General features: G+C 49.8%; 1 protein-coding gene across 1 annotated transcript; it reads right to left on the bottom strand.

Annotated features, from left to right (window-relative positions):
- Window positions 1–788: 788 nt before the first annotated feature.
- On the bottom strand, window positions 789–13,500 carry LOC142907393 (uncharacterized). The gene is made up of 5 exons (XM_076056874.1): window positions 13,417–13,500; window positions 10,405–10,557; window positions 5,857–6,035; window positions 2,377–2,533; window positions 789–1,348 (listed from the first exon to the last, which is right to left on the bottom strand). Exons 2-5 carry the CDS (start codon window positions 10,433–10,435, stop codon window positions 789–791), a joined length of 927 nt encoding a protein of 308 aa, XP_075912989.1. The 5' UTR covers window positions 10,436–10,557; window positions 13,417–13,500.
- Between the last annotated feature and the right edge of the window lie 968 nt (window positions 13,501–14,468).

Here is a 14,468-nt window from a genome sequence, read left to right as displayed (position 1 = left end):
GAGTGAGTAGGTGAGTGAGTAGGTGAGTGAGTAGGTGAGTGAGTGAGTGAGTGGTGAGTGAGTGGTGAGGGGTGGTGAGTAGTGGTTGTGAGTAGTGGTGAGTAGGTGGTGAGTGGTGAGTGAGTGGTGAGTGAGTGAGTGGTGAGTGAGTGGTGAGTGAGTGGTGAGTGGCAAGGCATGCGGTAGCCACGTGCCAGGGAGGCTCGTACCTCACTGTTACTCATGCCTGGTGGTGAGGGGTGGTGGTGAGTAGGTGGTGAGTGAGTGGTGAGTGAGTGGTGAGTGGTGAGTGAGTGGTGAGTGAGTGAGTGAATGAGTGAGTGGGTGAGTGAGTGAGTGAGTGGTGAGTGAGTGAGTGGGTGAGTGGTGAGTGGTGAGTGAGTGAGTGGTGGTGAGTGAGTGGTGAGTGAGTGGTGAGTGAGTGGTGAGGGGCAAGGCATGCGGTAGCCACGTGCCAGGGAGGCTCGTACCTCACTGTTACTCATGCCTGGTGGTGAGGGGTGGTGGTGAGTAGGTGGTGAGTGGTGGTGAGTGAGTGGTGAGTGAGTGGGTGATGGTGAGTAGGTGGTGAGTGAGTGGTGAGTGAGTGGTGAGTGGTGAGTGAGTGGTTAGTCAGTGAGTGAATGAGTGAGTGGGTGAGTGAGTGAGTGAGTGGTGAGTAGGTGGTGAGTGAGTAGGTGGTGAGTGGTGAGTGAGTGGTGAGTGAGTGAGTGGTGAGTGAGTGGTGAGTGAGTGGTGAGGAGCAAGGCATGCGGTAGCCACGTGCCAGGGAGGCTCGTACCTCACTGTTACTCATGCCTGGTGGTGAGGGGTGGTGGTGAGTAGGTGGTGAGTGGGTGGTGAGTGGTGAGTGAGTGGTGAGTAGGTGGTGAGTGAGTGGTGAGTGGTGAGTAGGTGGTGAGTGAGTGGTGAGTGAGTGGGTAAGTGAGTGGTGAGTGGTTAGTGAGTGAGTGAATGAGTGAGTGGGTGAGTGAGTGAGTGAGTGGTGAGTGGGTGGTGAGTGGTGAGTGGTGAGTAGTGGTGAGTGGTGGTGAGTAGGTGGTGAGTGAGTAGGTGGTGAGTGAGTGAGTGGTGAGTGAGTGAGTGGTGAGTGAGTGGTGAGTGGGTGGTGACGGGTGGTGAGTAGGTGGTGAGTGAGTGGTGAGGAGTGGTGAGTAGTAGTGAGTGAGTGAGTGGTGAGTAGGTGGTGAGGGGTGGTGAGTGAGTGAGTAGTGAGTGAGTGAGTGAGTGGTGAGTGAGTGGTGAGTGAGTGGTGAGTGAGTGGTGAGTGAGTGGTGAGTGAGTGGTGAGGGGCAAGGCATCCGGTAGCCACGTGCCAGGGAGGCTCGTACCTCACTGTTACTCATGCCTGGTGGTGAGGGGTGGTGGTGAGTAGGTGGTGAGTGGTGAGTAGGTGGTGAGTGGGTGGTGAGTGAGTGGGTGGTGAGTGGTGAGTAGGTGGTGAGTGGTGAGTAGGTGGTGAGTGGGTGGTGAGTGGTGAGTGGTGAGTAGTAGTGGTGAGTGGTGAGTGGTGAGTAGTGGTGGTGAGTAGGTGATGGTGAGTAGGTGGTGAGTGGTGAGTGAGTGGTGAGTGAGTGGTGAGTGGGTGGTGACGGGTGGTGAGTAGGTGGTGAGTGAGTGGTGGTGAGTGAGTGGTGAGTGGTGGTGAGTGAGTGGTGGTGAGTGAGTGGTGAGTGGTGGTGAGTAGGTGGTGGTGAGTAGTGGTGAGTGGTGAGTAGTGGTTGTGAGTAGTGGTGAGTAGGTGATGGTCAGTAGGTGGTGAGTGGTGAGTAGGTGGTGAGTGAGTGAGTGGTGAGTAGGTGGTGAGTGAGTGGTGAGTAGGTGGTGAGTGGTGGTGAGTGAGTGGTGAGTGGTGAGTGAGTAGGTGATGGTGAGTAGGTGGTGAGTGGTGAGTAGGTGGTGAGTGGTGAGTAGTGGTGGTGAGTAGGTGATGGTGAGTAGGTGGTGAGTGGTGAGTAGGTGGTGAGTGGTGAGTAGGTGATGGTGAGTAGTGGTGAGTGGTGAGTAGGTGGTGGTGAGTAGGTGGTGAGTGAGTAGGTGAGGAGTGGTGAGTAGTGGAGAGTAGTTCATGAGTGGTGGTGAGTAGTGGTGGTGAGTGGTGGTGAGTGGTGGTAAGTGGTGGTGGTGAGTGGTGGTGAGTGGTGGTGAGTGTTGGTGAGTGTTGGTGAGTGTTGGTGAGTGGTGGTGAGTGTTGGTGAGTGGTGGTGAGTGTTGGTGGTGAGTAGTTACCAGGGTAAGGGTCTTCACCACCAGTCATCACCTCCACCATCAGGATCCCGAAGCTCCACATATCATAGCGTGAGTGGTGAGTGGTGGTGAGTGTTGGTGAGTGTTGGTGGTGAGTGTTGGTGGTGAGTGTTGGTGGTGAGTGGTTACCAGGGTAAGGGTCTTCACCACCGGTCATCACCTCCACCATCAGGATCCCGAAGCTCCAGACGTCCGATGCAGATGAGAAGATGCACCGCTCCAGAGCCTCAGGGGCGGTCCACTTGATGGGCACCATCACACCCGGCCTTGCCATGTACACATCGTCCTGAATCATCATCACCATCATCATCAACATCATCAACATCATCATCAACATCATCATCAACATCATCAACATCAACACCATCACCATCATCACCACCATCGTCAACATCATCATCATCAACATCATCATCAACATCACCATCAACAACATCATCATCAACATCATCATCAACATCATCAACATCAACACCATCACCATCATCACCACCATCGTCAACATCATCATCATCATCAACACCATCATCATCAACATCACCATCAACAACATCATCATCAACATCATCATCAACATCATCAACATCAACACCATCACCATCATCATCACCATCATCACCATCATCATCATCAACAACATCATCACCATCATCATCAACATCATCAACATCAACATCATCATCAACATCATCATCAACACCATCATCACCATCATCACCATCAACAACATCATCATCAACATCATCAACATCATCATCACCATCATCAACATCATGACTATCATCATCATCATCAACATCATCAACATCATCAACAACAACAACAACATCATCATCACCATCATCATCACCATCATCATCATCATAATCATCATCAACAACAACATCAACATCATCATCATCACCATCATCATCAACAACATCATCATCAACATCATCATCAACATCATCAACATCAACACCATCACCATCATCATCACCATCATCACCATCATCATCATCAACAACATCATCACCATCATCATCAACAACAACATCATCACCATCATCATCAACATCATCAACAACATCATCATCAACATCATCAACATCATCATCACCATCACCATCATCAACATCATGACTATCATCATCATCATCAACATCATCAACAACAACAACATCATCATCACCATCATCATCACCATCATCATAATCATCATCAACAACAACATCAACATCATCATCATCACCATCATCATCATCAACAACATCATCATCATCAACATCAACAACATCATCACCAACATCACCATCATCACCATCACGCCCAGCCGTGCCATGTACACATCGTCCTGAATCAACAACATCATCATCATCAACATCATCAACATCATCATCATCAACATGACTATCATCAACATCAACATCATCACCATCAACATCATCAACAACATCACCATCATCAACATCATCACCATCATCAACATCATCATCACCATCATCAACATCACCATCATCACCATCAACAACATCAACATCATCATCACCATCATCACCAACATCATCATCACCATCATCACCATCACGCCCGACCGTGCCATGTACACATCGTCCTGAATCACCATCAGCATCATCAACATCATCATCACCATCAACACCATCACCATCAACACCATCACCATCAACACCATCACCATCATCATCAACATCAACATCACCATCACCAACATCAACATCAACACTATCATCAACACCATCATCAACATCACCATCAACATCACCATCAACACCATCACCATCAACACCATCACCATCAACACCATCACCATCAACACCATCATCATCAACACCATCACCATCATCACCATCATCAACATCAACAACATCACCATCGTCAACATCATCATCAACATCATCATCATCAACACCATCATCACCACCATCGTCAACATCATCATCATCAACACCATCATCATCACCATCAACATCATCATCAACATCATCAACACCATCATCGACACCATCATCAACATCACCATCAACACCATCACCATCAACACCATCACCATCAACACCATCACCATCATCATCAACATCACCATCATCAACATCAACACTATCATCAACACCATCATCAACATCACCATCAACATCAACACCATCACCATCAACACCATCACCATCACCATCAACACCATCACCATCAACACCATCATCATCAACACCATCACCATCATCACCATCATCATCATCAACATCAACAACATCACCATCGTCAACATCATCATCAACATCATCATCAACACCATCATCACCACCATCGTCAACATCAACATCATCAACACCATCATCGACACCATCATCAACATCACCATCAACACCATCACCATCAACACCATCACCATCAACATCATCATCAACACGATCATCACCATCATCATCACCACCATCATCATCATCATCACCACCATCATCATCACCATCAACATCATCACCATCATCATCACCATCACCACCACCATCATCATCACCATCATCATCACCATCCTCATCATCACCATCACCACCACTCTCACTCACTTCTGTGGCCTAGTCCTCCACTAGCAGACTAGGCCTCATCCTGCGGCCTAGGCCTCCACCTGCGGCCTGGGCCTCATCCTACGGCCTGGGCCTCCTCCTGCGGCCTAGGCCTCATCCTGCGGCCTAGGCCGCCTCCTTCGGACTAGGCCTCATCCTGCGGCCTAGTCCTCCTCCTGCGGCCTTAGTCCTCCTCCTGCGGCCTTAGTCCTCCTCCTGCGGCCTAGTCCTCCTCCTGCGGCCTTAGGCCTCCACCTGCGGCCTAGTCCTCATCCTGCGGCCTAGTCCTCCTCCTGCGGCTTAGTCCTCCTCCTGCGGCCTAGGCCTCATCCTACGGCCTAGGCCTTCTCCTGCGGCCTAGTCCTCCTCCTACGGCCTAGGCCTCCTGCGGTCTAGTCCACCTGCGGCCTATGCCTCATCCTTCGGCGTAATCCTCCACCTTCGGCCTAGTCCTCCTCCTGCGGCCTAGTCCTCCTCCTACGGCCTAGTCATCCTCCTACGGCCTTAGTCCTCCTCCTGCGGCCTTAGTCCTCCACCTGCGGCCCTAGTCCTCCTCCTGCGGCCTAAGCCTCATCCTGCGGCCTAGGCCTCCTCCTACAGCCTAGTCCTCCTCCTACGGCCTTAGGCCTCCACCTGCGGCCTTAGGTCTCATCCTGCGGCCTTAGTCCTCCTCCTACCGCCTAGGCCTCATCCTGCGGCCTAGGCCTCCACCTGCGGCCTAGTCCTCCTCCTACGGCCTAGGCCTCCTCCTGCGGCCTAGGCCTCCTCCTACGGCCTAGTCCACCTACGGCCCAGGCCTCCTCCTGCGGCCTCAGTCCTCCGCCTGCGGCCTAGGCCTCATCCTGCGACCTAGGCCTCCTCTTTCGGACTAGGCCTCATCCTGCGGCCTAGTCCTCCACCTGCGGCCTAGTCCTCCACCTGCGGCCTTAGGCCTCCTCCTACGGCCTTAGTCCTCCACCTGCGGCCTTAGTCCTCCACCTGCGGCCTAGTCCTCATCCTGCGGCCCTTACTCCTCCTCCTGCGGCCTACAGCGGCGACGTGTCGGCCTCACCGCCACGTCCCGCGCGATGCCGAGGTCGGCGACTTTCCAGACGCCGCCGTCTCCCGTGGCCACGAGGACGTTGCGGGCGGCCACGTCGCGGTGCACCACGGCACGCGAGGCCAGGAAGCCGAGGCCTGCCCCAACCTGGCGGCAGCCCAGCACCATGTCGGCTAGGGAGAGCTCACACACTGTGGGTGAGAGTGGTGGTGAGTGGTGGTGAGTGTGGTGGTGAGTGTAGTGGTGAGTGTAGTGGTGGTGAGTGTAGTGGTGAGTGTGGTGGTGAGTGTGGTGGTGAGTGGTGGTGAGTGTAGTGGTGAGTGTGGTGGTGAGTGTGGTGGTGAGTAGTGGTGAGTGGTGGTGAGTGTAGTGGTGAGTGTAGTGGTGAGGCCAGGAAGCCGAGGCCTGCCCCTACCTGGCGGCAGCCCAGCACCATGTCGGCTAGGGAGAGCTCACACACTGTGGGTGGGGGTGGTGGTGAGTGTGGTGGTGAGTAGTGGTGAGTGTGGTGAGTAGTGGTGAGTGGTGGTGGTGAGTGTAGTGGTGGTGAGTGTAGTGGTGGTGAGTCCAGGAAGCCGAGGCCTGCCCCTACCTGGCGGCAGCCCAGCACCATGTCGGCTAGGGAGAGCTCACACACTGTGGGTGGGTGGTGGTGAGTGTAGTGGTGAGGGTGGTGGTGAGTGGTGGTGAGTGTGGTGAGTGTAGTGGTGGTGAGTGGTGGTGAGTGTGGTGAGGGTGGTGGTGAGTGGTGGTGAGTGTGGTGGTGAGTGGTGGTGAGTGGTGAGTGTGGTGGTGAGTGGTGGTGAGTGGTGGTGAGTGTGGTGGTGAGTGTAGTGGTGGTGAGTGTGGTGGTGAGTGGTGAGTGTGGTGGTGGTGAGTGTGGTGGTGAGTGGTGGTGAGTGTGGTGAGTGTAGTGAGGGTGAGGGTGGTGGTGGTGAGTGTACTAGTGGTGAGTGTACTAGTGGTGAGTGTACTAGTGGTGAGTGTACTAGTGGTGAGTGTTCTAGTGGTGAGTGTACTAGTGGTGAGTGTACTAGTGGTGAGTAGTGGTGAGTAGTGGTGGTGAGTGTACTAGTGGTGAGTAGTGGTGAGTGTACTAGTGGTGAGTGTACTAGTGGTGAGTAGTGGTGAGTGTACTAGTGGTGAGTGTACTAGTGGTGAGTGTACTAGTGGTGAGTAGTGGTGAGTGTACTAGTGGTGAGTGTACTAGTGGTGATTAGTGGTGAGTGTACTAGTGGTGAGTGTACTAGTGGTGAGTAGTGGTGAGTGTAGTGGTGAGTGTACTAGTGGTGAGTGTACTAGTGGTGAGTGTACTAGTGGTGAGTAGTGGTGGTGAGTGTACTAGTGGTGAGTGTAGTGGTGAGTGTACTAGTGGTGAGTGTACTAGTGGTGAGTGTACTAGTGGTGAGTGTAGTGGTGAGTGTACTAGTGGTGAGTGTACTAGTGGTGAGTGTACTAGTGGTGAGTGTACTAGTGGTGAGTAGTGGTGAGTGTACTAGTGGTGAGTGTACTAGTGGTGAGTGTACTAGTGGTGAGTAGTGGTGAGTGTACTAGTGGTGAGTGTACTAGTGGTGAGTGTACTAGTGGTGAGTAGTGGTGAGTAGTGGTGAGTAGTGGTGAGTGTACTAGTGGTGAGTGTACTAGTGGTGAGTACTAATGAGTAGTGGTGGTGGTGGTGGTGAGTGTAGTGGTGAGCGAAGTGGTGAGTGAAGTGGTGAGTGTACTAGTGGTGAGTGTACTAGTGGTGAGCGTAGTGGTGAGTGTACTAGTGGTGAGTAGTGGTGAGTGTACTAGTGGTGAGTGTAGTGGTGAGTAGTGGTGAGTGTACTAGTGGTGAGTAGTGGTGAGTGTACTAGTGGTGAGTAGTGGTGAGTGTACTAGTGGTGAGTAGTGGTGAGTGTACTAGTGGTGAGTGTACTAGTGGTGAGTGTACTAGTGGTGAGTGTACTAGTGGTGAGTGTACTAGTGGTGAGTGTAGTGGTGAGTGTAGTGGTGAGTGTACTAGTGGTGAGTGTAGTGGTGAGTGTAGTGGTGAGTGTACTAGTGGTGAGTAGTGGTGAGTGTACTAGTGGTGAGTGTACTAGTGGTGAGTGAAGTGGTGAGTGTACTAGTGGTGAGTGTACTAGTGGTGAGTGTACTAGTGGTGAGTGTACTAGTGGTGAGTAGTGGTGAGTGTACTAGTGGTGAGTGTACTAGTGGTGAGTAGTGGTGAGTGTACTAGTGGTGAGTAGTGGTGAGTGTACTAGTGGTGAGTGTACTAGTGGTGAGTGTAGTGGTGGTGAGTAGTGGTGAGTAGTGGTGAGTGTAGTGGTGAGTGTACTAGTGGTGAGTGTACTAGTGGTGAGTGTACTAGTGGTGAGTGTACTAGTGGTGAGTAGTGGTGAGTGTACTAGTGGTGAGTGTACTAGTGGTGAGTGTACTAGTGGTGAGTGTAGTGGTGAGTGTACTAGTGGTGAGTGAAGTGGTGAGTGTAGTGGTGAGTGTACTAGTGGTGAGTAGTGGTGAGTGTAGTGGTGAGTGTACTAGTGGTGAGTAGTGGTGAGTGTACTAGTGGTGAGTGTAGTGGTGAGTGTTCTAGTGGTGAGTGTACTAGTGGTGAGTGTACTAGTGGTGAGTGTACTAGTGGTGAGTGTACTAGTGGTGAGTAGTGGTGAGTAGTAGTGGTGGTGAGTGTAGTGGTGAGTAGTGGTGAGTAGTGGTGAGTGTACTAGTGGTGAGTGTACTAGTGGTGAGTGTAGTGGTGAGTGTACTAGTGGTGAGTAGTGGTGAGTGTACTAGTGGTGAGTAGTGGTGAGTGTACTAGTGGTGAGTGTACTAGTGGTGAGTAGTGGTGAGTGTACTAGTGGTGAGTGTAGTGGTGAGTGTACTAGTGGTGAGTGTAGTGGTGAGTGTACTAGTGGTGAGTGTACTAGTGGTGAGTGTACTAGTGGTGAGTGAAGTGGTGAGTGTACTAGTGGTGAGTAGTGGTGAGTGTACTAGTGGTGAGTAGTGGTGAGTGTACTAGTGGTGAGTGTACTAGTGGTGAGTGTACTAGTGGTGAGTGTACTAGTGGTGAGTGTAGTGGTGGTGAGTAGTGGTGAGTAGTGGTGAGTGTAGTGGTGAGTGTACTAGTGGTGAGTGTACTAGTGGTGAGTAGTGGTGAGTAGTGGTGAGTGTACTAGTGGTGAGTAGTGGTGAGTGTACTAGTGGTGAGTGTACTAGTGGTGAGTGAAGTGGTGAGTGTACTAGTGGTGAGTGTACTAGTGGTGAGTGTACTAGTGGTGAGTAGTGGTGAGTGTACTAGTGGTGAGTAGTGGTGAGTGTACTAGTGGTGAGTGTACTAGTGGTGAGTGTAGTGGTGGTGAGTGTACTAGTGGTGAGTGTACTAGTGGTGAGTAGTGGTGAGTGTACTAGTGGTGAGTGTATTAGTGGTGAGTGTACTAGTGGTGAGTGTACTAGTGGTGAGTGTACTAGTGGTGAGTGTAGTGGTGAGTGTACTAGTGGTGAGTGTATTAGTGGTGAGTGTACTAGTGGTGAGTGTACTAGTGGTGAGTGTAGTGGTGAGTGTACTAGTGGTGAGTGTACTAGTGGTGAGTGTACTAGTGGTGAGTGTACTAGTGGTGAGTAGTGGTGAGTGTACTAGTGGTGAGTGTACTAGTGGTGAGTAGTGGTGAGTGTACTAGTGGTGAGTGTATTAGTGGTGAGTGTACTAGTGGTGAGTGTACTAGTGGTGAGTGTAGTGGTGAGTGTACTAGTGGTGAGTGTACTAGTGGTGAGTGTACTAGTGGTGAGTGTACTAGTGGTGAGTGTACTAGTGGTGATTAGTGGTGAGTGTACTAGTGGTGAGTGTACTAGTGGTGAGTAGTGGTGAGTGTACTAGTGGTGAGTGTACTAGTGGTGAGTGTACTAGTGGTGAGTGTAGTGGTGAGTGTACTAGTGGTGAGTGTACTAGTGGTGAGTAGTGGTGAGTGTACTAGTGGTGAGTGTATTAGTGGTGAGTGTACTAGTGGTGAGTGTACTAGTGGTGAGTGTACTAGTGGTGAGTGTAGTGGTGAGTGTACTAGTGGTGAGTGTACTAGTGGTGAGTGTACTAGTGGTGAGTGTACTAGTGGTGAGTAGTGGTGAGTGTACTAGTGGTGAGTGTAGTGGTGAGTGTACTAGTGGTGAGTGTAGTGGTGAGTGTACTAGTGGTGAGTGTACTAGTGGTGAGTAGTGGTGAGTGTATTAGTGGTGAGTAGTGGTGGTGAGTGTACTAGTGGTGAGTGTAGTGGTGAGTGTACTAGTGGTGAGTGTACTAGTGGTGAGTGTAGTGGTGAGTGTACTAGTGGTGAGTGTACTAGTGGTGAGTAGTGGTGAGTGTACTAGTGGTGAGTGTATTAGTGGTGAGTGTACTAGTGGTGAGTGTACTAGTGGTGAGTGTACTAGTGGTGAGTGTACTAGTGGTGAGTGTACTAGTGGTGAGCGTAGTGGTGAGTGTACTAGTGGTGAGTAGTGGTGAGTAGTGGTGAGTGTAGTGGTGAGTGTACTAGTGGTGAGTGTACTAGTGGTGAGTGTACTAGTGGTGAGTGTACCACTCCTCACCCTTCAGATGCTGTTTGAGGTTGCTTGCCATCAGTTCAGTGACGATGAGCGGACATCCGCCCGTGATGCACACCCCGTACAGACGCACCACGTTCTCGTGGACCAGACGTTTCAGGAGACCCGCCTCTCGCAGGAACTCTTCCAGATTCAACTCTGGCGGCGGGGTGGAGCGGAGTGGGAGGTGATGTACACATACAGTACACATACAGTACACATACAGTACACACACAGTACACAGTACACACACAGTACACACACAGTACACACACACACACAGTACACACACACAGTACACACACAGTACACACACACAGTACACACACAGTACACACACACAGTACACACACAGTACACACACACAGTACACACACAGTACACATACAGTACACACACAGTGCACACACAGTACACATACAGTACACACACACAGTACACACACACAGTACACACACAGTACACACACACAGTACACACACAGTACACACACACAGTACACACACAGTACACACACAGTACACACAGTATACACACAGTATACACACAGTACACACACAGTACACATACAGTACACACAGTACACACACAGTACACACACAGTACACACACACACAGTACACATACAGTACACACACACACAGTACACACAGTACACACACAGTACACACACAGTACACACAGTATACACACAGTATACACACAGTACACACACAGTACACACACACAGTACACACACAGTACACACACAGTACAGTCACACACAGTACACACACAGTACACACACAGTACACACACACAGTACACACAGTACACACACAGTACACACACACAGTACACACAGTACACACACAGTACACACAGTACACACACACAGTACACACACAGTACACACACAGTACACACACACACAGTGTACACACACAGTACACACACAGTACACACAGTACACACACAGTACACACAGTACACACACAGTACACACACACAGTACACACACAGTACACACAGTACACACACAGTACACACAGTACACACACAGTACACACACAGTACACACACACAGTACACACACAGTACACACACACACAGTACACACACACAGTACACACAGTACACACACAGTACACACAGTACACACACAGTACACACACACAGTACACACACAGTACACACACACAGTACACACACAGTACACACAGTACACACACAGTACACACAGTACACACAGTACACACACACAGTACACACACAGTACACACACAGTACACACAGTACACACACAGTACACACACACAGTACACACACACACAGGACACACACACACAGGACACACACACACAGTACACACACACAGTACACACACAGTACACACACACAGTACACACAGTACACACACATACAGGATACACACAGTACACACACAGTACATACAAAGTACACACACAGTACACACACACAGTACACACACGGTACACACACAGAGTACACACACAGTACACACACACACAGTAAACACACAGTACACACACACAGTACACACACAGTACACACACAGTACACACAAACACAGTACACACATCCTTGAACCCTGTGTGTATGTGTGTGTACTGTGTGTGTGTACTCTGTGTGTACTGTATGTGTACTGTGTGTACTGTGTGTGTACTGTGTGTACTGTGTGTGTACTGTGTGTACTGTGTGTGCACTGTGTGCACTGTATGCACTGTATGTACTGTGTTCGTGTGCACTGTATGTACTGTATGTACTGTGTATGTACTGTATGCACTGTATGTACTGTGTGCACTGTGTTCGTGTGTACTGTATGTACTGTGTGTGTACTGTGTGTGTACTGTATGTGTGTACTGTATGTACTGTGTGTGTACTGTGTACTGTGTGTGTGTACTGTGTGTGTACTGTGTACTGTGTGTGTGTACTGTGTGTGTGTACTGTGTGTGTGTACTGTGTGTGTGTACTGTGTGTACTGTGTACTGTGTGTGTGTACTGTGTGTGTACTGTGTGTGTACTGTGTGTGTGTGTACTGTGTACTGTGTGTGTACTGTGTGTGTACTGTGTGTGTACTGTGTGTGTGTGTACTGTGTACTGTGTGTGTACTGTGTGTGTGTACTGTGTGTGTACTGTTTGTGTACTGTGTGTACTGTGTGTGTGTACTGTGTGTGTGTACTGTGTGTGTACTGTGTGTGTGTACTGTATGTGTACTGTGTGTGTACTGTGTGTACTGTGTGTGTGTACTGTGTGTGTGTACTGTGTGTGTACTGTGTGTGTACTGTGTGTGTACTGTGTGTGTACTGTGTGTGTGTACTGTGTGTGTGTACTGTGTGTGTACTGTGTGTGTACTGTGTGTACTGTGTGTGTACTGTGTGTATACTGTGTGTGTACTGTGTGTGTACTGTGTGTACTGTGTGTGTACTGTGTGTATACTGTGTGTGTACTGTGTGTACTGTCTGGGTGTGCTGTGTGCACTGTATGCACTGTGCGTGTACTGTGTGTGTACTGTATGTACTGTATGTGTACTGTATGTACTGTGTGTGTATTGTATGTACTGTGTGTACTGTATGTACTGCATGTACTGTGTGTATTGTATGTACTGTATGTAATGTGTGTACTGTGTGTGTACTGTATGTACTGTATGCGCACTGTGTGTACTGTGTGTACTGTATGTACTGTGTGTACTGTATGTACTGTGTGTGTACTGTATGTACTGTATGTGTACTGTATGTACTGTGTGTACTGTATGTACTGTGTGTGTACTGTATGTACTGTATGTTGTCCACCAACGCACGGCTGGGGTGGAGCTGCTTGACCGCTATGGGCGTGCTGTGTGTACTGTATGTACTGTGTGTGTACTGTATGTACTGTACGTGTACTGAATGTGTACTGTATGTGTACGGTGTGTGTACTGTGTGTACTGTATGTACTGTGTATGTACTGTACGTACTGTGTGTGTACTGTATGTACTGTATGTGTACTGTATGTACTGTATGTTGTCCACCAACGCACGGCTAGGGTGGAGCTGCTTGACCGCTATCGGCGTGCTGTGTGTGTACTGTATGTACTGTATGTGTACTGTATGTGTACTGTGTGTTGTCCACCAACGCACGGCTAGGGTGGAGCTGCTTGACCGCTATGGGTGTACTGTGTGTGTACTGTATGTACTGTATGTACTGTATGTTGTCCACCAACGCACGGCTAGGGTGGAGCTGCTTGACCGCTATCGGCGTGCTGTGTGTACTGTGTGTACTGTATGTACTGTATGTGTACTGTATGTTGTCCACCAACGCACGGCTGGGGTGGAGCTGCTTGACCGCTATCGGCGTGCTGTGTGTACTGTATGTACTGTGTATGTGCAATGTGTGTACTATATGTGCTGTGTGTGTACTGTGTGTACTGTGTGTGTGTACTGTATGTACTGTATGTGTACTGTATGTTGTCCACCAACGCACGGCTAGGGTGGAGCTGCTTGACCGCTATCGGCGTGCTGTGTGTACTGTATGTACTGTATGTACTGTGTGTACTGTGTGTGTACTGTATGTACTGTATGTACTGTATGTTGTCCACCAACGCACGGCTGGGGTGGAGCTGCTTGACCGCTATCGGCGTGCTGTGTGTACTGTATGTGTGTACTGTATGTACTGTGTGTACTGTGTGTGTACTGTATGTACTGTATGTACTGTATGTTGTCCACCAACGCACGGCTGGGGTGGAGCTGCTTGACCGCTATGGGCGTGCTGTGTGTACTGTATGTACTGTGTGTGTGTACTGTATGTACTGTACGTGTACTGAATGTGTACTGTATGTGTACTGTGTATGTACTGTGTGTGTACTGTGTGTACTGTATGTACTGTGTATGTACTGTACGTACTGTGTGTGTACTGTATGTACTGTATGTGTACTGTATGTACTGTATGTTGTCCACCAACGCACGGCTAGGGTGGAGCTGCTTGACCGCTATCGGCGTGCTGTGTGTGTACTGTATGTACTGTATGTGTACTGTATGTGTACTGTGTGTTGTCCACCAACGCACGGCTAGGGTGGAGCTGCTTGACCGCTAT

This window comes from Petromyzon marinus, chromosome 78 (genome assembly GCF_048934315.1).
Source record: "Petromyzon marinus isolate PM22_M1 ecotype Great Lakes invasive population chromosome 78, UKy_Petmar_22M1.pri1.0, whole genome shotgun sequence".
In the NCBI taxonomy this organism is placed as follows: Eukaryota; Metazoa; Chordata; class Hyperoartia; order Petromyzontiformes; family Petromyzontidae; genus Petromyzon; species Petromyzon marinus.
This window is presented reverse-complemented; position numbering and strand designations above follow the sequence as displayed.

Coding starts and splice junctions, on each gene's coding strand:
- LOC142907393 (XM_076056874.1), bottom strand. CDS start 10,435: ATGGCAAGCAACCTCAAACAGCATCTGAAGG. Junction 6,036..10,404: donor CCTCAAACAGCATCTGAAGG/GTGAGGAGTGGT, acceptor TCTCACCCACAG/TGTGTGAGCTCTCCCTAGCC. Junction 1,349..2,376: donor TGGTGAAGACCCTTACCCTG/GTAACCACTCAC, acceptor CCTCACCACCAG/GCATGAGTAACAGTGAGGTA.